This window comes from Sceloporus occidentalis, unplaced genomic scaffold (genome assembly GCF_023333645.1).
Source record: "Sceloporus occidentalis isolate IW3139 unplaced genomic scaffold, rSceOcc1.0.p SCAF_4, whole genome shotgun sequence".
NCBI lineage: Eukaryota > Metazoa > Chordata > Lepidosauria > Squamata > Phrynosomatidae > Sceloporus > Sceloporus occidentalis.
The window spans coordinates 122,837,581-122,860,012 of record NW_028316984.1 but is presented as its reverse complement, the minus strand read 5'-3'; the positions used below and the strand labels follow the sequence as shown (position 1 = coordinate 122,860,012).

General features: G+C 41.8%; 1 protein-coding gene across 3 annotated transcripts in view; it reads right to left on the bottom strand.

Annotated features, from left to right (window-relative positions):
* Positions 1 to 2,914: 2,914 nt before the first annotated feature.
* Positions 2,915 to 22,432, bottom strand: part of LOC149314578 (RNA cytidine acetyltransferase) — a 45,944-nt gene continuing 26,426 nt past the window's right edge. For 2 of the 3 annotated variants that reach the window (XM_089521417.1, XM_089521419.1), the window contains exons 16-29: positions 22,174 to 22,290; positions 21,559 to 21,660; positions 21,340 to 21,414; positions 19,566 to 19,682; positions 19,321 to 19,454; positions 15,803 to 15,851; positions 13,842 to 13,938; positions 13,109 to 13,219; positions 12,173 to 12,345; positions 11,450 to 11,569; positions 10,034 to 10,132; positions 8,562 to 8,635; positions 4,038 to 4,121; positions 2,915 to 3,334 (exon numbers count right to left, since the gene is read on the bottom strand). In XM_089521417.1, the coding sequence (XP_089377543.1) occupies positions 3,244 to 3,334; positions 4,038 to 4,121; positions 8,562 to 8,635; positions 10,034 to 10,132; positions 11,450 to 11,569; positions 12,173 to 12,345; positions 13,109 to 13,219; positions 13,842 to 13,938; positions 15,803 to 15,851; positions 19,321 to 19,454; positions 19,566 to 19,682; positions 21,340 to 21,414; positions 21,559 to 21,660; positions 22,174 to 22,290 (1,443 nt within the window). In that variant the 3' untranslated portion in view covers positions 2,915 to 3,243. The remainder of the gene's footprint in view (positions 3,335 to 4,037; positions 4,122 to 8,561; positions 8,636 to 10,033; positions 10,133 to 11,449; positions 11,570 to 12,172; positions 12,346 to 13,108; positions 13,220 to 13,841; positions 13,939 to 15,802; positions 15,852 to 19,320; positions 19,455 to 19,565; positions 19,683 to 21,339; positions 21,415 to 21,558; positions 21,661 to 22,173; positions 22,291 to 22,432) is intronic. The other variant, XM_089521418.1, reaches the window with a different exon arrangement.

The window sequence follows — 22,432 nt, the reverse complement described above, 5'->3', positions numbered from 1 at the left end:
GGGGCACCTCATTGGAGGAACACAAGCCAATATGAGAGGCACTGGAGCCTTCAGCATCGGAATCAGAGTCAGTATTGATGACCACCTGAGTTGAAGAGTGGCACGTCTGGGTGGCAGTCAGAACCGGTAGAAGGGGCCTAGAAGTCATCGCCAGGACCTGATCTGTTGGTGGAGTGGTGGCTCCGTGCATTGGAGGAGGAGTGGTCCTGAGCATTGGTGATCCAGTGGATTGCATTGGTGGTCCCTTGGAAAGAGTCGAGGGTATTGGAGGCACAGTGGTTCTCAGAGCCAGACAACTGCGGGCCGTATCGCGACTGACAGCAACAAAGTATCTGTCTGTCTCACTGTCGTAGTAGTAATCTGAATCTTCCCGATGATGGACCTCGGCTTGACGGACCTGGACCCGAGGGAAAGGCGTTGGAGAATGACAACAAGGTGACCGAGTGGTAGAGCCGTCATGATCGTCGGAGGGCTGATGGAAATCCAATGTAGGAGGCAAAGTAGAAGCCGGAACCAAAGCTGGTACCGAGGTGGCCCTAGGGGAGCCGATGATGGAGGGTACCGACTTGACCCATGTAGGTCTCGAAGGCGAGGAAAGGTCCTTGGAAGAGGGCCAAGGAGTGTCCGATGTCTCCCGATGGGCTTTCTTTTGGGACGAGCTCTCGGACGTCTCAGAGCGGGCCTTCTTATGGGAAGCATCAGCAGGAGCCGAAGGTTTGGTCTTCTTCACCGAGCCCTGAGGAGAACCATCTCCTGCATCTGAGGGCCTGTGCCTCTTCTTAAGAGGAGGAGTTCGAGCTCAAACCCACTTGAGGGCTCACCTCCTGGGCCGCAACCTTCCTGGAGCTCGAATCCTTGATCTTAGCCTTGTCTTTTTTGGAAAACTTCGGCTTGGAACTCAGCTGGCGTGCTCCATCAGACCCTACACCCTTGGAAGGGCTGATGACAGTGGCACTTGGCTCAGTCATGGAGCTCTGGGCCATGGAACCAGCAATGGCTGGTGTTGATTCCGAAGCCATGGGTGCCGAAGCAGCCCAAACGGCTGGTTGAGGATTCCTTGGTAGATCACAGCCATCAAACAAGAGTCGTGGTTTTTCCTGGCCTGTGTGGTCAGGGATTTACACAGGGCACAAGCCTTGGAGTTATGGGTGTTGTCAAGGCACAGAAGACAGGAGGAGTGGGGATCTTGTGCTGGGATTTTACCCCCATAGACATCGCATTTCTTAAACAGTGCTGGAGACATCGTGGTGCCGAATCAGAATCCAAAAGTCAAAGGACGCACCAAATGGTCAACAATACACCGGGAGGGTGGGGGTGGTCAGAAGAAGAATTGTCAAAAACGGTCCAAGTCAAAAGTCCAGTGAACAAGCAAGAGAAGCAGAAGCGAAGTTCCCCAAGCAGCTAACGTGGCAGAAAGAAGGAACTGGGGAAAGAGTGAGAATGCAAGGGGCTTATAAGGGATGGGCAGAGCTACCGCCAAAAAGTTGCAAAGTAAACTTTGCCCAGTGATTCTGGAAGTTTTCTGAGCAGCACTGCGCAGGTGCAGTACAACCCATTTGTATGATTCGCAGAGACCACGAAGAAGAAATGGCTATTACCTCCTTGGACCAAGACAGCTGTTTCTAGGTATTTTGCCACATGTTCTATGGTTCCTGCAGATCTTTTAATTCTACATTCACAATACTGGCTTCAGAATGTGAAGTTTTAACGTTTTTGTGGCAGGAAACCAGGGGGAGGGAGAAGAAACCCACAGCCATTCTGAACCTAAGGTCAAAAGCCAAAAAACTGAAAGGAACTTTAAAAAACAAAAACAAGGATCTCACTCTGCAAATTAATTTCATGCTTAGGTGGCCAGTGGATTTTGGCATATTTGGTGGTTGCAGTTATACCTAATCCTCAACAAACCTCTTGTTCACTCTTGGTAGGCCAGACCTTGAACTGAAATGGTTCAAGGCCAAGGAAAAGTGGCTCAGTCCAAGCTAAAATAAATTGGAAACTCTGCTTCAAATGTGCAGAAGGGTAAGAGAAATTGCTTCGTCTTTGTCAGCCAACAAAAGCATACATATATATATATATACAGACAGAATTTTAGGATCATCAAATTGTTTTTCCCTTCTCTGCATCAGGCAGAAATGCCACAAGTCAGGAAGACTGATCCAACTAAATTAACCAGTTGTCAATTCATTTTGTCTTTTTATTCTGCTTCCAACATCATCATCTTTTTAAAAAACAAACAAACAGTAAAATACTTCCTGGGGAAAGACTGCAGAGTGAAGACATACAGAGTGGTAACCATAAAAAAAGAAATGGAGACACACAGGTCCTTGAAGTCACACATTTATGAATGATTGATCCTGTAATTTCTTCTCAATTATTCTCCAAATACTGAGATTTTACCAAGCACCACTGAGGCATTTTCCAATGGGAGTTTGGTCCAGAGGTAATCCTTTCCCTTCCTCCAAAAAATGTTCTACCTAGGACCACACACACATACAAATAGGCACTTCTCTTCTGATACACTGTGGGACACTAGAGCATTGTGCACCACAAACTGAAAAGCAGGCATGACGCAAGTGTGGGAATATTAATTCATTCTCTGTCAAATCCTACATTTTGCACAGTACCAATAGACATTCTGGACGGAAAGTACTGGGAACAGCCAGAACTGACCACAGGACTCTGGGCATTAACAAGGTGGAGACAATATTTAAAAATTTCAGGCTGATTATATTTAGTGTCATAAAAGCATAATAATGTACACCAGACATCTAAAGTAACTTCATCTATTTAAAATACCATGGAATGTTTTAAACCCAGTTGTAAGACTTCTAAAAATACCCACTTTCAATTAAAATCAATACACACAGCACTGAGCCTCAGGCCTCCCTCCAAAAAACACTAGCAAGAACAACAATAAAGAGCAGGGAAAGATGTTTATAGGTCTCTCAGGCACACCAAACAGAGGTCTTGCAGGGCTAAACAGTAAAGTCATGATTCTTGGTTATAATCCAGTTTGCTGCTCTACAGTTCCTTTCAATGTAACACAAATGCTGAGCAGGCAGCAATAAAACCTATCTTCCAAACTGTGTTGCTTCAAGGCTGCCTGTATATTAAAAGGAAGAAAAATCCTTCAAGTGTTTCTATTTTTTTAATAGCCAAATATTGTTTGTTTTGGACAAGAAATTAGGTTCCCACAAAACAGGATTTCCAAGTCTACATGTTGATTGTGGGGGGCAGGAGGTGTCATTTTTTCCACTTCTGTTTTGGAATTTTTTTCTTAAACCTCTTCTCCTGCTTGTGTTCTGTCATGCCTTCTGATTTTCTCTTCTTGTCACTGAGGAAGAACAAGAGAGGTCACAAAGTAATAAATGTATCCCTTGGAGCTCTAATGTTACCTAAAACAGAATATTTTTAAAACAAATTTCTGTAGAAGGTACACCCAAGATTTTTAACCCAGAAAAGCTGAAGTGCAACATGTACATTTATCTTTCACCAAAAGTGGTCCAGCTCTGCATTATCTAAGTGGAAACCTGCTGGGATCCACATTCCAGCAGTGACCATGGCAAAAGGGAAAAAAAAAACGTTTGTGGCCAGTGCCTAAAGCGGACAGAATTACAAGTGCCACTCTTTCTTCTATTTACTATGCAAAACATTTGTATACAGGCATCCTCCTTCCTCAACCTGTCAAGGGTTATTCCTGCCTCTGCTTTATAGTTCAGGGACAAATTGGGAAGGAACTAATAATATCCATAACCTGGAAGGGTGCCAGTTTTGCAGACGGAAGGGGGATGCTTTTATAAGAATCTGGGGGCCAAGGGAATCACCACAATGTGTCTTGAGAATGTGTTTTTCTGCATTTTGCTGTGTGGCCAACCTAGCTACACCATGTTTTCTGCTTATGGCGAGTACTGAGAGGGGCAAGGATCTATTGTAGGACTGTAAAGCCTTGTGCTAACTGCTAGATACCATAATCTCTGGGTGTGTTGGACAGAGAGGCTAGGAGAGAAACTTTGCGAAATGTGTGCCACTGAACTCACTTTTTCAGGCTAACAATGGAAGCATTTTCTCCTGCTTTGGTCAGCACCTCATTCCATTCTTCATCATCACCTCGGATTACATATCTGAGAAAAAAGGGGTGTTTTTAAAACCCATCTTAGCACAAAGTCAACTGGTGAGAAACTAATCTACAGTGAAGCAAGGATGTGAACTACAAAACTAGTGATTGTACAGGAAATAGATATAGACAAGGAAAGAAGCATTCAGCTTATATTTTGTTGAAAATTATTCTTGCTATCTAAAAGTCTGAACCTGGACTTTATTACTGAAACAGGCGCGTTACAGACCGCCCCTTTGGGGCGGCCTGTAGGCGCGCCTTTCCCCGTCGGATCGGGGCCTCAGTGGCCAGAATGGCAGCCGCTGAGGCCCCGATCCGCCACTTTCTGGGCCGCGGGGAAGCGGCAAAAGGCCCCTTCCCAGCAGCCTGGAAAGGGCTGTCCTTGGGGTTTCAAGCCCCAAGGACACCACAACAGCAGCGGGGACTCTCAGAAAGGGGCCACTCGGCCCCTTTCTGATTTGCGTTGCTAGTGCAGCCTTCACACGGCTGCACCAGCAACGCAAACCAGGAAGGAGCTCTGTTTCGGAGCTCCTTCCTGCTCCGCCGAAAGGGCGCATTAAGCGCCCTCGCACGGAGCGATGGCATCACGTCCACGCCGCCTCGTTTGGAGGCGGCGCGTTCATGACGCCATCATGGCGGCCCCCATGTAGATGGGGCGCCGCCATCTTGTATGGACTCAGTCCGTACAAGGGTTAGGGGCGTCCGGAAACAACGCCCCTTTTTAACCCTAGTACGGACTGAGTCCGTAGTTTAAGGCCCGTCTGTAACGGGCCACAGTGACACTATATAAATAGCACGGGAAGACAAAATCACTCCATTCAATCTGCCCACTGATTCTGCATCAGTTCTAGAAGCTGGGTAAAGTATGTCAGATCTAACTCTTAATGAAGGGAATCTTTGGCCTCCTAGCCGAATCCAGTTTACAAAGGTTGTCCATCCAGTTTGCCAGAGGTACTGGGGAAAACCCTAGCTCCTGGTGCCAGGACAGACCAGCCCATACTGTCAGCCATCCCAGGCAGGAAGTCTAGAACCACAAGGGTGGTGGTGGCAGCAGCATGTAGCCCATGGATTACATGTTCTATCCACCCCAGGTTAGTTGGACAGAAATAATTCAGAGAGAAAAAGACAGCACATTTCTGTGGCCTGCTTTTGCTCTTTTTTTTCCCTTTTTTTTTACTAGTTAATATCATAGAAATGGGAAACAGAGAAGTGGAAATTTTCCTATTCTGTCAGGCTTTTAGGCACTGACTGTTATGAGCTTTTAATGGCATGGCATTTGCTGATTTTTATAGGCTATCATTTATTGAATTTTAAATGGTTGGCAAATGCAGTCTGAGAGCCACTGGCAATAATCTTTGAGAACTCCTGGAGAACAGACGTCCCAACAGACTGGAGGAGGGCAAACTTCCCCATCTTCAAAAAGGGGAAAAAAGAGAATCCCAACAAATATCGTCCAGTTAGTCTGACATCAATACCAGGAAAGATTCTAGAACAGCTCATTAAACAGAGAGTATGTGAACATTTAGAAAGGAATGCCATAGTCACTAAAAGTCAACATGGGTTTCTCAAAAACATGTCATGCCAGACTAATCTGATCTTTTTTTGATAAAATTACCAAATTGGTAGATTAAGGGAACGCGGTAGACATAGCATATCTTGTTTCAGTAAGGCTTTTGACAAACTCCCCCATGATATTCTTGCAAACAAGATAATAAAATGTGGCCTAGACAATACAACCATTAGGTGGATTAGTAACTGGTTGACTGACCAAACCCAAAGGATGCTCAGCAATGGCTCCTCTTCATCTTGGAGAGAAGTGACCAGTGGGGTGCCACAGGGTTCTGATCTGGGCTCAATGCTATTCAACATCTTTATCAATGACTTGGATGAAAGAATAGGAGGCATGCTTATCAAATTTGCAGATGACACCAAATTAGGAGGAATAGTTAAAACCCCAGAAGAAAGGAAGAAAATTAAAATGACTCGAATAGATTAGAAAGCTGAGTCAAGGCTAACAAAATCAATTTCAACACCAAGAAATGTAAGGTATTGCATTTAGGACAAAAAATGAAATGCATATATATAGGATGGGGGGACACTTGGCTTAATGAGTATGTGTGAAAGGGATCTAGGGCGCGTTACAGAGCGCCCAGAAGGGGCAGTCTCGCGCCACCGCCGGTTGCAGCGTCCGGGAACTGCAGCAGCCAAACGGCGTGGTTCCCAGACGCTGCAAAGAAGGAGCATGAAAATCGCACTCCTTCCTGCGCCCCAGAAGAGACACCGCAAGTGCCAAAGTGCGCACTTGCGGCATCATTTTTGGGGCGCGACGTGTGGACGCAGCGCATCCGCTATGTTAAGATGGCGGCGGCCGTGTGGAACGGCCGCCGCCATTTTGTACAGACTGAGTCCGTCCTAGGGTGCCTGTCTGTAACGGGCCTACGAGTCCTTGTAGATCACAAATTGAACATGAATGAACAGTGTGATGTGGCAGCTAAAAAGGCCAATATGATTCTAGGCTGCATCAACAGAAGTATAGTGTCTAGATCAAGGGAAGTATCTGCTCTGGTCATGCCTCACTTAGAATACTATGTCCAGTTCTGGGCACCACAATTCAAAAAGAACATTGAGAAGCTGAAGCATGTCAACAAAAATGGTGAAGGGTCTGGAAACCATGCCCTATGAGGAAAAACTTGGGGAGTTGGGTATGTTTAGCCTGGAGAAGAGATGTTTAAGAGGTGTAATGATAACCCTGTTTAAGTATTTGAAAGGGTGTCATATTGAGGATGGAGCAAGCTTGTTTTGTGCTGCTGCAGAGAATGGGACCCAGAACAATGGATGCAAGCTACAGGAAAACAGATTCCATCTAAACATTAGGAGGAATTTCCTGACAGTGAGAGCTGATCGATAGTGGAACACACTCCCTTGTTCAGCCATGAAAACTCATTAGGTGATACTGAGCAAGTCACACTCTCTTTGCCTCTGAGGAAGGCAAAGGCAAACCCACTCTGAACAAGTCTTGCCAAGAAAACCCCAAGACAGAGTCACTTTAAGGTCACCATAAATTGGAAATGACTTGAAGGCACATAATCAAAAGATTTAATCATGTTTTTGTATGTTTTTAATCTGTATTGTTGTTGTGTGCCTTCATGTCATTTTTGACTTATGGTGATCCTAAAATGAACCTATCATGGGGTTTTCTTGGCAAGATTTGTTCAAAGGAAATTTGCCATTGCTTTTCCCTGAGTGGGGAATCTAACCCTGGCCTCCAGGTTTGCAGTTCAGCACTCAAAACACTATGCCACACTCATTCTTTTACAGGCTTTAGTCATTTGTAAGATGCCTTCAGACTAATTATTGGGGAAAAGATAGAATATTAATGAACAACATCTATTTTACATTCTTCATCTTACATTGTGAAGTTTCCTTCTATCACAGTGTTCAGTACTGAGCAGCAAAAACTTTCAGAATTTAACTACTTAAATTGTTTTAACTATGCTGACATAAAAACATCCGTATACCAAAGGCTGGTGATCACAGGGTATCATTTTAGGCTGGTACCCAAACTTTATTTGCTGAGTTAATGAGTTTCCAGAATCTGACAATAATTCCCATCAATTTTATAGCAGGAGTTAAAATGGAACCAGAAGACACAGATATCGAATAAATGCATTGGGCTCATGCATCTTCCTGGTGACCTTGGAAAGGGAATAACCATTTTATGTAATTTAATGTACTGTGCAGACTTCACTGAAAACACTACAACTGCCTGCCTGCACCTTAGAAAGCCACCAGGGAACTAGCAAACCTCTTCAAACAAAGCCTTACTTCTCATTTGTAGCAACACAATACAAAATGGCCCTCTCCCCAGAAATCCTGTTCTGGAAAGGGTGACAGGACTTTGAGCACATTCCCTTTTTAATTTCTGAAGGAACTACTAATGGAAGTTGGCAAAACATCAAAGTCTGTCCTGAATGGCTTCAAGTCTACTAGGCTCATTTAATAGAGCCATTCATTTTCTTAAACAAAGGAAAGTGATCTCTATGGTGTCAAACTGCTTTGGCCAGCATAATGGATGAAGTCCTGCCATTCACAACTCCTACAGGCAGCCATCTCATGTGAAAGGAACTCAGGATTAAAATGTTTTTAAATTAATTTAGCATTTTAATCTTGTGATTTATTTTAATTATGTTTTAACAATGTTATTTTCTTTAATAAAACCCACTGTACCTGTTTTAGTCTAGTTAACCTTCTTGGGCCCCAAATAAAAGACGATTGCAGGCCCTACTAGCATCCTTGCATTTTAAGTTTACACATGATGCTGTGATCAAACATACTGTATCAGGTCAACTTTGACAGAGGGAGTGGGTTTATTTACTGCAAGGGCTGGCAAAGATATTGCTGAGGGAGAACAAAAGTAGGAGAGCAGAAATGAAGGGTGAGAGCTTACTGTGAAAGGTCGATGTCTTTCAGCTTCCCAATATCTTGCTTGTGTTTTTCCTGAAATTCTTTTGCTGCTTCTTCCTGCCATCATAAAAAGCAATTTTTGTAAGTAAAGGATACAAACTACTTTTTTAAAAAACCTCACAGCTTTCAAACCAAACACATAAATCTGTACCAGCCAAAAGCTAGTTGACTGCACAAGTCTGAAGTGAAATTTGCTTCTTGATGTATTTCCTACAATACAGAACACTTTTTTGGACTACAATTCCCATAGAAAATCTTTATGCACTATCTTTAGAACATGGAAGTTATTTGTGGCATTAAACCTGCCACCATCCCAAATCTTTGTGGCTTGCAGCTAAATTAGCAGAGATTCTGGAAGTTTTATTCCTAAAAGTAACATCTCCAAGCTCTGTACTTCACGTTAATTGAAATGTGACAGTTCTCCAAGAACACTGTTTCACTGTAACACAACAAATTCTGTAGCATCTGGTCAGCTGGAAATTCCTTGGTATAACATGGAGAAAAACAAGTTACTGAAATGATTTTGCAAAAGAGCATAAGAATTGCTCTTTGGGCTAGGCAGAAGTTCCTGCTAGTCCAGCATTTTATTTCTGAGGACAATCAATCCAGTGCTGGTCTGGGTGCGCACACACGGTGTATGAAGCTAACAGCCTTAGCTTTTGTTTGCTCTCCAAAGTCTTGTATTTAAATATGAACTGCTTCTGTCTGTGGTAGTTGCATAGGAAGAGCCTTAGTGGCAGTGGTTAAATGCCTGTACTGCAGCCAGTCACTAACAAACCATAAGGTTGCGAATTCAATCCCAGCCCAAGGGCTCAAACTTGACTCAGGCTTGCATCCTTCTGTAAGGTTGCTAAAATAAGTAACCAGATTGTTGGGGGCAATTAGCTTACACTTTGTAAACTGCTTAGGGAGTACTTACTACTGCTATTGCAACAGTAGTATTGTGAAGAAGTAAGATTTTATACCTCATGGTGGGGACTGATAAGTCACTGTTCAGTGTGGGCAGACACTGCTAGCTATCCTATTGTATATTAGCAGACATTCATGCTTTATATGATTAGATAGCTGTAATTTGTGATTTAAACTGGGTGCTTTTATGTAAATTCTTAGTTGTTCTTGGGTTCCTTTGGGGAAGACAGATGCATAAAACTGCATGAAAGAACAGAAGAATGAATCATTCTTTTCTTTCTTCTCCCACCACACTCTTCGTTAATGCACGTTCGTACACACATCAGTCCCCTTGCCCACTTCTTCAGCTATCCTCCCTGTCCAAAACTAAGAAGGGTTCCCTTTTTCAGGGGTAAATATCTCTGATCAGGGCATATCTCTGATCTGATGCTAATTGAGATAAGCTGCTCTCTTCCTCTCAACATTTGGAAATTGCTGTAGATTCTCCTTGGCCCAGTGTTGAAAGCTAACTAGTATTTGGAACCTTCGTATAGAGAATGCAATTACCAAATCTTCATTTAAAGATTTCAGAGTTGGCTCCATCACAACTTCTTTTGTTGCTGCCATCTGCTCCTCCACAGCCTTTTCCTGGATAGCATTGAATAACTAAGGGGGAAAAAACTGATGAATGATGGAAATGACCACTTCACTCCCTCAACAGTACAATGCTTGAATAATATACTGATCAATCACTATGAATTCCTATAGTGGTCCTAACCACCCTCATTTCCTGCTCGCAATGACAATATAGTAACATCCTTTTCGCAAACACTTTAGAACACTAAAATAGGAAAAACTTGATACAGAAGACAAATAGCGTTAAAATTATTACTTTATCTTCATGTAGTAACCCCTTGTTGTTGTTGTTGTTATGTGCCTTTATTTCCGACATGACAACCCTAAGGCAAATTTAACACAGGGATTTCTTGGCAAGATTTGTTGAGAGGAGTTTGCCTTTGCTTTCCTTTGAGGCTGAGAGAGTGTGATTTTCTCAAAGTCACCAGGCAGGCTTCCATGGCTGAGCAGGGATTCAAATCCTGGTCTTCAGTCATAGTCCAATGCTCAAACTAATAGACCACACTGGTGCTATCCTATATAATAACAGCTATTCAAAAACAGAGGCAAAATCCACTTGGTTATATGAGGGTGGTGCTGTCAGATCGGGGGAAACCTAAAATATTCAGGCATCCTGAAGAAGGCACAGCTGAAACCCTGTATTACAGTGCTCCACAATGTAACTTTTTGAACTGGAGTACAGAACACTCCAAGCAAAAAATTCCAATATACATTGCTCATTGCTGTGCAACTTTTAAGAATAATCACACTCACATGAGGCTTTACATATCAAAATACATGCTGAGCATCCCTACTCTAGAAATCCAAAATCCAAAAACTTCCAAAACCCTTTTTTTTTTTCCTGCTAGCTGACTGCTTCCACCTTCAAGATAATAATGCTGGTGCTCCTGCTCATTTATCTGTCAGATTCTCAGTCTCTCCAGCCTCCCTTCCTATCATCTGTGTTCTCAAATTTTACTTCCCCAGACTATTTTTCTCACTGGCCACAGATGTACAAGGTAGAAAAGCAGCTGGGAAAGAAACAATTCTGAGAATATACCCACAAGGAAGAAAACGGGTTAATCAGCTTCTTCCTACACACACATCTGGTGCCATTCATTTAAAAAAAAGTTAGGTGAGACTTACATTTAATGATCATCATCATCACGTGTTGTTATTTGTATCTGCTTGCCTGAGAACCATCCTAACAGAACTAAAAGTGCAGCATTAAGATATTCAAAGGAAACTTTCTGAAGATATAGCTCTACAACAAACATCTGAAGAGAGTCCTGCTATACAAAATCTTGACCTTACACTGTTATAGCCTAAGATCCATCTTTCTAAACACAACCTCAAAATGACATTTACCTGAACAACCTTGCGGATGGTTCTGTTGAAGAGGCCCATCAACTGGCCACTAGGCAACTCTATCTCTTTTTCCAACAGATCCACTGATTTATGCTGGAGACCAATCCCAAGGAGGAGAGCCTGAAGGGACAGAGCAGAAGTGTCAACACTTTCATGTAACAGAAGAAGAACTCTGAAAGTTAGGGAGGGAATATGGGGACTATTCTCTAGTACCTTGTTACATCAATTTTTCACCCATTCTTTAAAAAAATACTTTCAAACTAAATGCAGGAGTGCATAACAGTAAGATCAAGTTTTACAATTTTATTAGTTCAAGAGAGTTCACACTACATTACATGTTGGCCAATAGTCTGGGATTCTGGGAGCTGAAGTCCAAAATCCTTTGAAGAGCACCATTTGGGAACCACTGTGTTTAATAATGAGCAGTTGTCTGGACAATGGTTTCATGTCAAGTACAGATCTGAAGCTAAGTCCTGCCCTTGTAAATTTCTGATTAAAAGGCCAGCTAGGAACTCCATGCATGCCACTGAGCTTTGTAGAAGGCCAGCAAGATAGAAGTGTAACCAAGATGTGAAAGTTAATGAACCACACAACAAGTTAAAATTATTGTAACAGTGAACCAGAAGACATCACTAATGAAAGCACAGTATCTGCTGAAGGTCCACAGGCTGGCTATCAAATTAGATGAATACAATAAACAGAAGAAAAACATATGGTACCTACAGACTGCGTGGCAGAAAGAGTCATATCCCCAAGTTGTTTGAGAAAGTACATCTTAGCTATAGTTGGGATCATGTCCATAATCAAGTGATAGTCCACCATGTTCCGTGAGTACATCTCCAGCCTCTTCAGGTCATATGGGGTAAAAACAGCTTCTAATTCATTACGACTGATTGCTGCCCATACCATCCATTGTTTCAGAAAGGGAAAAGAAAAAGAGAAATTAAATTTCCTTTCTAGATGAGGATAACTGAAGCTTGGTTTGTCTAGCAGCTCATATTATCTATGGTATGTATAATATTTACCTGGCTCAGGACTCTGTAAGAGATACAGAGAATCAAGAAGAATGTGCAAGGTTAATGCCACAGAGGCACTTCAATACGGGATGCTATTTATAACTTGACACAGATGTTAAAGATGCACAAGACTTTGAATAATCACCTGGAAATCAAGTGTATTGTTTCTGACAAACAAAGCTTATGTGAAAAGGATGTGAGTTCAATTGTAAGAACAGCTTCTAAAGGGTATCACTGGTACCAAGTTTTATTCATTTTAAAACAGAATAAAAAGAGACTCAGACACAGCGAGGGGGAAAGTGGAAGGGAAGAGGAAACAAAAGATATGCAAAGAGAAAAACAGGCAAGCCTGGTTCAGTATGCTAAAAGTGGGTTCTAGCTCTGAAACAGTGTGCCTAAAAATAAAGGTGGAGAAAGGTTGGCCTTCCAGATGTTTTTGGATTACAGTTCCCACAGTCTTGTGGCATGTTGCTGATGGGAGCTGAAGTCCAGAATGTTTGGATTTGGCTCACCAAATCTGACATAGAAAAACAAGAATATGATACCTAAAAAGACTTATTGGATACAAATACTTCTAGGCTTTCACTGAGTCTTTTCACTTTTACAAAATATTCTACCTATGAGTCTGGAAACACAAACTTACGGGGTTGTGATTGATGCTTGACATTCCTGTTTTGCAAGATGTTCAAAGCTAATGATGGCAAAAAAGTGCTGAACTGATATGACAGGAGAGACAGGAACCTCCTCCTGAAATCTGTCAGACAAGTGGAAAGACTGGAGTTATTACTTAAAAGATCATTTGCAACCCTCAATCATATTAAACCTTAGTAGCTAAAAAGGCTGCTTAACATCTCTTGTGTCGACTCTTCACTTGGACAACATTATTCCACATGAAAATGAAGCGGCAAAGGAGGGATGGGAATCATCAGCCTTTCCCTGATGCTGTTGGACAGCAACTCCCAGCATCCCTCACCATTTGCTGTGTTGGCTAGGGCTGATGGGAGTTGCAGTCCAAAATCTGGAAGACAGCAAGAGTCTCATCCTTGTTTTAGGCATAAGAAACCCCAAATGTATTCAAATACTCAACATTATGTGACCTAGTGATGCTCATCCCTGTGATACAGTCACCACCACAGGCACCAAAAATTTTGTGACACCTTCATAAAAAGTATTTTTGTTTCAACTTTTTGTTTGGCATAAGCTATAAGGGGACAGTCAGAAAACACATCAGGCTGATGGCTACATTTTTATATAAAAGAGTGACTTCAGAAATATCATGCACCAAATAGAATGGAGGTGGTAACATTCCTGCACAAGACCCTCCTCAATTTTGAAATGGGAATTTGAGACATCTTTGACTGATATGAACTTATCACCTTTCCAGAAGGATATCAACCAGTTTTCCTGCTCATTCTCTTCCTCTTCATTCAGCATTTTCAACATGATACATGAGTGTTCCCCTGTCAGATCATTCTAGGAATAAAGACATTGGACAAGGTTGTTACACAATTCAATGCTGCTTTTTAAAAACCAAAAAATGAGTAATACTGTGTTTTCAGCAACAAACAACTACTTAAAAATATATTTCTCACAAAGAAGTCACACCAGCAGTAAGCAGTTGTGAACTAAGCCCACTCACTCCCCAAATCCTGGCAGATTGATTCAGTCAATCAAGTTGTTTTCCTTAAAAATAGGACCATAGCCTGGTTGTTTCAACACCAAACCCATTTTATACTACGTCATGGTCTCATTTTACCTCCACATGTACTACCAGAGAACTTCTGCCTCCCCAACACCAACTTAGTTCCTCAGTTGTTGCTATGCATGACAGCAACTGTATCCCCATTTAAATCTAATGGCAACAGCAATAACAATAGCATTTACTTTTTTATACCACTTCATATTGAATTAAGCAGTCTTTAAGAAGTTTACAACATGTAAGCCAATTCTGTCAACAAGCTGGGTATCCATGAGTTGACCTTGGAACTCCTCAGGATCAAACTCACAACATTGTGGCTGCAGTACTGGCATTTGACCACTGTGCTACCAGGGCTCCTTGTGAGAGAGTGAGCAGGCCCTCTCCTTGCCTCCATGGCTACTGTAGCCATAGCCAGTAAAGTGAGCAGAAAAGAGGTGGAGTTCTTTGACTTAGATTTCAATCATGTAGACACAGAGGTTATGATGCACCCCTCAGTCCAGAGACAAGCATTAAGAATGATCCAAGATCAGTATTCTGGACATTTATACAATCTCTATTACATACACTAGTCAAAATGCAAGATCAAATTAACTAGTATTTCATTGTGTGTGTTTGACATCTATAAAGAGCAAGTCACACATCTTCAATGAAATGATCAGATGGAATTATCATTAAAAACAAATCCCTTGATTTATACAAATGTTTGTCACACTAGGCAAGCCACTAATACTTAACTGGATCTACAGGCCTGAATTCTAGTGGCATTCCCCTGACTAAAGGAGACCCTGAATCAACTATTAAGTGGTAGGTGTGTGTGTGTGTGTGTGTGTGTGTGTGTGTGAGAGAGAGAGAGAGAGAGAGAGAGAGAGAGAGAGAGAGCACACGTGTATACGTATGTGTGTCTGTGTGCATAATATGCATATGCCTTCAAGGCACTTGTCAAGTTATGGCAACCCCATAAATTTAAGAGGGTTTTCTTAGGCAAAGAATATTTAAAGGTGGTTTTGCCAAGTCCTTCCTCTGAAATATAGCCTACAGCACCTGGCATTCATTAGTGACCTCCCATCCAAGGAGCAACCAGGGCTGATCTACTTAGCTTCTCAGATCAGACAGGATCTGATGCCTTTATGCTATTTAGACCATTTCAGTGGGTCTAGAGACCTTGAGAATTTGAGTCATGAAACAAAAATAGAAGGGGATACTGTAAGATTTGAATTTAAGTATCCAGGACAATAAAGCATAGTCAATGTTGCTACTAAAGCTTCTGAAAAGATGAGACTCCAACAACACCCATTATAAAGCTACACAATCAGAGTTCATTTTTCAGTAATTTGCTCCCATACTAAGTTATGGACAAAGTAGAGGATCTTTATAAAGACAGAGGCCCTGCCACTGATGTGTATAATGCACACCAAGTTACTCAAGTATATAAATGTACAGACATTCAGATTCTGTGAAGACATATATAAAACATGTATGTAATTATCCTGTTTTCTGTCTCCCACTGCCAAAACTCTGCTACTAAATCCTTATCAACTCTTAATAAAAACCTACTTCCTCTTCCTAGTTCTAATCCAAGTCAATGGAAACATCAACAACAGAAGCTCTTATTAGGAAATCACACAAAATGAGACTTACTGGAGTCTGCCTTAGATAAACAGGTACGAATCCAGCGCGCTTCCAAAATCTGGTGAAAAACAGATGTAATCATAGAATCATAGAATGATAGAGTTGGAAGAGACCACAAGGGCCATCTAGTTCAACCCCCTGCCATGCAGGATATCACAATCAAAGCATCCCCGACAGATGGCCATCCAGCCTCTGTTTGAAGACCTCTAAGGAAGGAGACTCCACTTCACTTTGAGGGAGTTTGTTCCACTGTCGAACAGCCCTTACTGTCAGGAAGTTCTTCCTAATGTTGAGGTGGAATCTCTTTTCCTGTAGCTTGCATCCATTGCTCTGGGTCCTAGTCTCTGGAGCAGCAGAAAACAAGCTTGCTCCCTCCTCAATATGACATCCCTTCAAATATTTAAACAGGGCTATCATATCACCTCTTAGCCGCCTCTTCTCCAGGCTAAACGTACCCAGCTCCCTAAGTCGTTCCTCATAGGGCACGGTTTCCATACCTTTCACCATTTTAGTCGCTCTCCTTTGGACACGCTCCAGTTTCTCAATGTCCTTTTTTAATTGTGGTGCCCAGAACTGGACACAGTATTCAAGGTGGGGCCTGACCAAAGCAGAATAGAGTGGCACTATTACTTCCCTGGATCTAGACACTATACTTCTATTGATGCAGCCTAAAATCGCATTGGCCTTGTTAGCTGCCACATCACTGTTGACTCATGTTGTTGTGGTCTACTTGGACTCCTAGATCCCTTTCACATGTTGTCTCCTTAAGCCAGGTGTCCCCCATCCTATATCTGTGCTTTTCATTTTTCCGCCCTAAGTGCAGTACCTTACATTTCTCCGTGTTGAATTTCATTTTGTTAGCTTTGGCCCAGTTTTTTAGTCTGTTCAGGTCATTTTGAATCTTGATCCTGTCCTCTGGAGTATTAGCTACTCCTCCTATTTTGGTGTCATCTGCAAATTTGATAAGTATTCCCCCAATTTTGTCCTCCAAGTCATTGATAAAGATGTTGAATAGAACTGGCCCGAGGACAGAGCCTTGTGGGACCCCACTGGTCACTTCTCTCCAGGATGAAAAGGAGCCATTGTTGAGCACCCTTTGCGTTCGGTCGGTCAACCAATTACAAATCCATGTAACAGTTGCCTTGTCTAGCCCACATTTTACAAGCTTGTTTGCAAGAATATCGTGGGGAACTTTGTCAAAGGCCTTAAACAGCTTATTTACACACTATCAACAGAAAGCTGATTTTACATTTATGTCTTTAAAATACAAAGCAAGGTGCTGCTTGGAAGGCTAAATATGCATGCACATGTACCTAAAATCAGGACTGAAATAAAACTATGCAGGATTGAGCCAATGCTCTAATTTTCACAGTAATCTGTGGTCTTTTTTACTCTGTTTTCAGCACTCCTTTCATAAATATCCATTTGTTTTCCTCTTCATATATCTTAATGGACATCGTCAAATCCAGCTATGCAGACACCATTGGGACAGCATTCAGCTTCCTAGGAGATCCTTATTTAGGTAAGATCACTACTGTGATTTATTCTGGTCGGAAGAAGCAGCCAGCAGACTGCAAGACAGCATGACACTGAAGAAGCAATAAATCTAAATCATGTGATTGAAAAAGTTAAGAGAGAAATTACAGTCAGCTTGCCATATCCACTGATTCTGCATCCACAAATTCAACACTCCAAAGCTTGAAAATATTTTTTAAAATACAGAAATTCCAAAAATCAAACCTTGGTTTTGCCATTTTATAAATGTGACACCATTTTACTATGTCGTTGTATTTATTAGGTATGACAAAGTGACTTTTGAAGCTGGCTATTTTGCCAAGAAATCTTGCCAAGAAAACACCAAGATAGAGTTGCCTTAGGGTCACCATAAGTCAAAAACAACTTAAAGGCACACAACAGACACACACACCTCCTGATAAGAGGAGGAATTTAAAAATGCAGTGTTCAGTTGTGTCAGTTGGTCCAGTCTAGTCTAGTCAAGTCAGAAATTGGTTGGTAGTCCTAATAAGAGAGAATGGAGTAGCATCAAGAGTGGTTAAAAGCTTGCCAAGTGTTTAATTTTAATATAACCATACTAAGCTTGAAATTAACTCACACAAGAGACTTTATTTCTGCAAGTTTCTCAATAAAAGTTACTGTTTGTTTTACAGCAGGCTGACTCTAACTGAAGCGATTATTAGAAACTGTAAAGAAAAACATATACGCTACCTAAAATATTGAAACAGGTTTATGGAGACACTTGGGACCCTAGCCCTTATAAATTTAAAAATAGTGTTAAAAGGGTAAAGGCAGGGCAAGTGTTAGTGACAAAGGGCCTTGGAGGTTAGAAGGTAAAAGCAAGCTGGGTCTTTAAGAACATCCCATCAAAATGGGACTTGAACATCCTTGAATTTTAGTATCCACAGGGACTCCTGGAAGCAATCCCCAGTGGATACTAAGAGCCCACTGTAAAATATCTGTATGATCCAAGTACTTTGCCCAATGAGACTTCTACTTTACAGAAACTGGTAATTCTCATATGAAAAAAACGACTTACGAGAACGCTATCCTAGGGCTTATTTGGTTTTTGGTTTTTCTTGCAAGGCATGTGCAGAGGAAGTTTGCCACTGCCTTCCTCTTGGTTAAGTGCATGTGATTTGCTCATGGTCATCCAGAGGGTTTCTATGGCTGAGTGAGTGTTCAAGCCATGACACTCCAGAGACCTAATCCAGCACACAAACCAACCAGACCACACTAACATAAAGCCTACAGAAGTTGGAGGGGCTAACTGGAGACAAAACAACAACATGTGCGTGCAGAATTATCTTCTTTGACTGCTCCCATTCAATAGGGCTCGTAAGCAACAGATACTGGAGACTGACAGTGTTGGGTTGGTGTCGCCAATGCAGTAACACATGGTGTCACCTCCACGGACCTCCTTAGATGGGGGGAAGGATGGGGAGGAGGGCTTCATCTAGGAAACTTAGCATCCTGCTTTCCAACCCCATGAGGCAGGATACCTCCCCGAGCAAGAACAGTTTTTTTAATTACAGAAGATCTCCATCCTCAAAGAAGGAGGAAGTCACAGCAATTAGCCTGCCCCCCTTGCAGAAGACAACAACAACAAAAAAGTAAAACAGATTGTGCGGGAGACTGGGGGATGGAGCAGAGCAAAAGGTCCGCAGCTTCACTCCCTTCCTCAGCCTCCAAAAGGGAGCAGGACACCAAGAAGAGTCCTCTCTTTCTTTCCAGGATGGCTCTTGGTATGCCTCACTAATCCTTATTGTCACCCTGTAGGAAGGTGTCATCTGGTGTGGTCCCCACACCTAGAAAGGCAATGGACACTCATTCTGTGAAATCCAGAACAGGTAAGTGTCCCTTTGCAAGTCATTGAAAAGACAGACATTTGGTCTGGACCACAATACGTCAGCTGTTTTGCAAAACATATTGAAACAATACCAAGTATAGGAAAGGCACCTGCTTTTCTCAGTGTCTCCCAATGTAAAATACAAACATGCTGGAATGCTTACTTGAGCAGTCTTGGTGTCAAACCATAAGACACGCCAAGGTAGTCTAAATTCTCAGCTTGTCTCTCACTTAGCTTGAGAAGCAGAGGTGGCAAATTTTTCCGAGGCATCACAGCTTCTTCCAATAAACTGACAGCCTAGAATAACAAGAAGTCATTCATCAGACAGTATTATCAAACAGATGTAGTCTATACAAACTGAATATCACAAGAAAGGAGAGAATGCATACCATACAGAAGACTTCATACCTCACTGCTCACAGTAGTTATTTCTCTGGGTTTCTGAGTCACTTTTTCTTCCAGACAAGGAAACTTGCCTTCATAATACATTTGCAGCAAATGCAGAGCTCTGCTGCCATAACCCATCTGCAAAGGGAAAAAAAGTTTTGAAAAACGCACATACATCACAAAGGCAACAGAAGGAGAGAGACTCTGAAAACTTGACTCTTTAGATAGTTCTGCATTTCTCTGCCTAACATTCATGTTGGTATCTTGTCTACCTTACAGGAACAGCTCAGTGTCAATCCACAGCTACAGATTCTTAGCAGTAATAAATAAAATAAAATATTTTAATATAAATATAAATACATTTTTTCACTCTATGATGTGCATTCAACATGCCCACCCCTCCACCCCCAAATGCAACTGCAATGGGAAGCCAGCAAATACACTACCAGAGAAGGGAAGCTTCCTTTCTCTATACCTATTATAGAACCACTAGCTCACCACCAGGTTACTATAGATAAACAGCCTAGAGAGCGATGAGTTGAAGTGGTATAAAAATGTAAACGCTATTGCTATTGCTATTTCTGCAGGCTAGTCAAGTCTGCTAACTTCTTCCTTTATGTCCCACATGTCTATGTAACTTTACTCCCTTACAAATCATCTCTCCATCTCCTTGTCTTTTTCTATGACCCTTGTTCCCATGATATAGACTTTACACAAGCACACAGTGAAGGCAAGCCTATCATACTCTTTCAGCAGGGCAGTGAGCTTGCAAGTAAAAGACAACCTAGGCAGAGAGACTTTCTTGTGTTCCACCAATTGACATGAACCAAGTATATAGCCTTCACCTTACAACACAGAATAGATCAGGGGTAGGCAACCTGCGGCCCGCAGGCCGGATGCGGCCTGGCGAGGCCTTGGGACCGGCCCCAGCCCAGTCCTGCTGCCGATTGCCGCCGGGGCCTTTGGGGGGCAATTGTCTATAGAAGCCTCAGAAACATGCATTTATATTAACATTTTTTTAAAAAATCAGCAAATTTTTTTGCGTGTCCTCCATTTTTTAAAAAAAGTGTCTTCCATTTGAAAATTTTGTCCTACATTTGTCCTGGTTTATTTATATATTTAATTTTTAAAAAAATTATTTAATTATTTATTTTTTGGCTTCGGCCCCCCCAGTTGTCTGAGGGACAGCAACCCGGCCCCCGGCTTAAAAATAGTTGCCTACCACTGGAATAGATTCTTTAACTTCCAAGAGCAGTCAGAACTTAGGACATCAAGCGAGATGGGAATCATAGGGCTACCAAAAGCTGTTGGACTGCAATTCCCAGCATACCTAGCCAGCATAGTCTGAGGAATGCTGTCAGCTGAAGTCAAATATTATCTGAAGGCCACATGATTCCCATCCCTTGGTCAAGCTTATGTTTCCAGCAATCAATAGCATCTCCTACAGGAAACACATTTTTTTCTCTCTGAAAATCAGCTGCATTTCTTGCAAATACCCTGAGCAAGGAAACACTGAGGTGGCCTCTACTTATTACTGGCAGTAACTGTGCAGAACAGTAGTCTGTATCCAGTTTCACACTAGTAGCTATGATGGACTTTTGTCCTTCTCTCTCTCTGTTTTCTACATCAATTGAAGACCTTTTCCAGCCTTCCTCAGCATGTTCTCAGGGTTCAAAGGGGGCTGCAGAGGGAAGGAGGAAGTAGCTGCATCAACAGAATAGCTGCATCAACAGAATAGCTGGATCCTAGCCTGTGTTTTGCTATAGTATAGCAACAGAAAAGTAAAATATATTACCCCTTGATAATCAGGATGGACTGCTATACGAACAACTCTTCCACCAGAGAGACTACCAAAATCAGGATCTTGAAACTGTAAGTAGAAGGGTTATAAACAAAAAACAGAGGAAAAAAGCCATTATAACTGAACACTAACCTTAATGTTAACAAAAAATCCACAAAATACTAAAAACAAACAAACAAACCAATACCCAAATGTCAGATGTTGATCTGTTACCTGCTCTGAGATGCTCCATGGAATAAGATCTCCTGAAGCTTTTTTCCCTCTAGACAGACTATTCATAATAGACTGACGGGAGATCTCGCCTTCTAAACACACCTGCCAAAGGAAAAGGAGAATAAAGGAAAACTGAGAAACTGAACACTCTAATGGTGGATTTGTAGCAGAATACGCAAGAGATGAGAATCATTTATCTAATATGCCTCATCTAAAGGAGTTTGCCGTAATCCAAATTCCTATCTTAATACCATCAACAGCTTTCTATATAGATTAAAAACATAGAAAGCAACTTGAAACACACTCAGTATAACAGCAGAGTTTTGTTCCTGTCATATATTATCCAAGTCATAACATGAGTGTAAATCTACATTAATTGGCTTCTCTGTAATGCAACACAAGCACTATATTCCCAAATACTGAGCATAAGAAAGAAACTTCTCAGTTTTTTTACTGGAACAGAAGCAACAAATGAATCTCATTCCACGAGTCAATGAAGAAAATTGTAAGTTCCCTGGTGAAGGATTTGCAGTTTTTAGCATATATACAATTTACACTTTTTCCTTTGCAGACAATCTCATTTTAAACAATACAAGGCTTTCTGTCCCATCTTACCTGAACAACAGCAAGCACTTCTGGCAAGGAATTCTGGGTAGGTGGAACTGGTGGCAAAAGGCAAAAGAGGTGATGGGCAGGAGCATCTGAAAGCATCTGAAGGTCATTGGGGGAATTCTGGAAGGTCACAGGATTTGTTACAGAATTCGTTCACAATTATTACACACATGAACACACTTTATTAGACAACTGAATAGAGTACTACTGCTTTGGATGTGGTATTTATCTGACATTTCTTATTTTATTTTATTTGCATTTT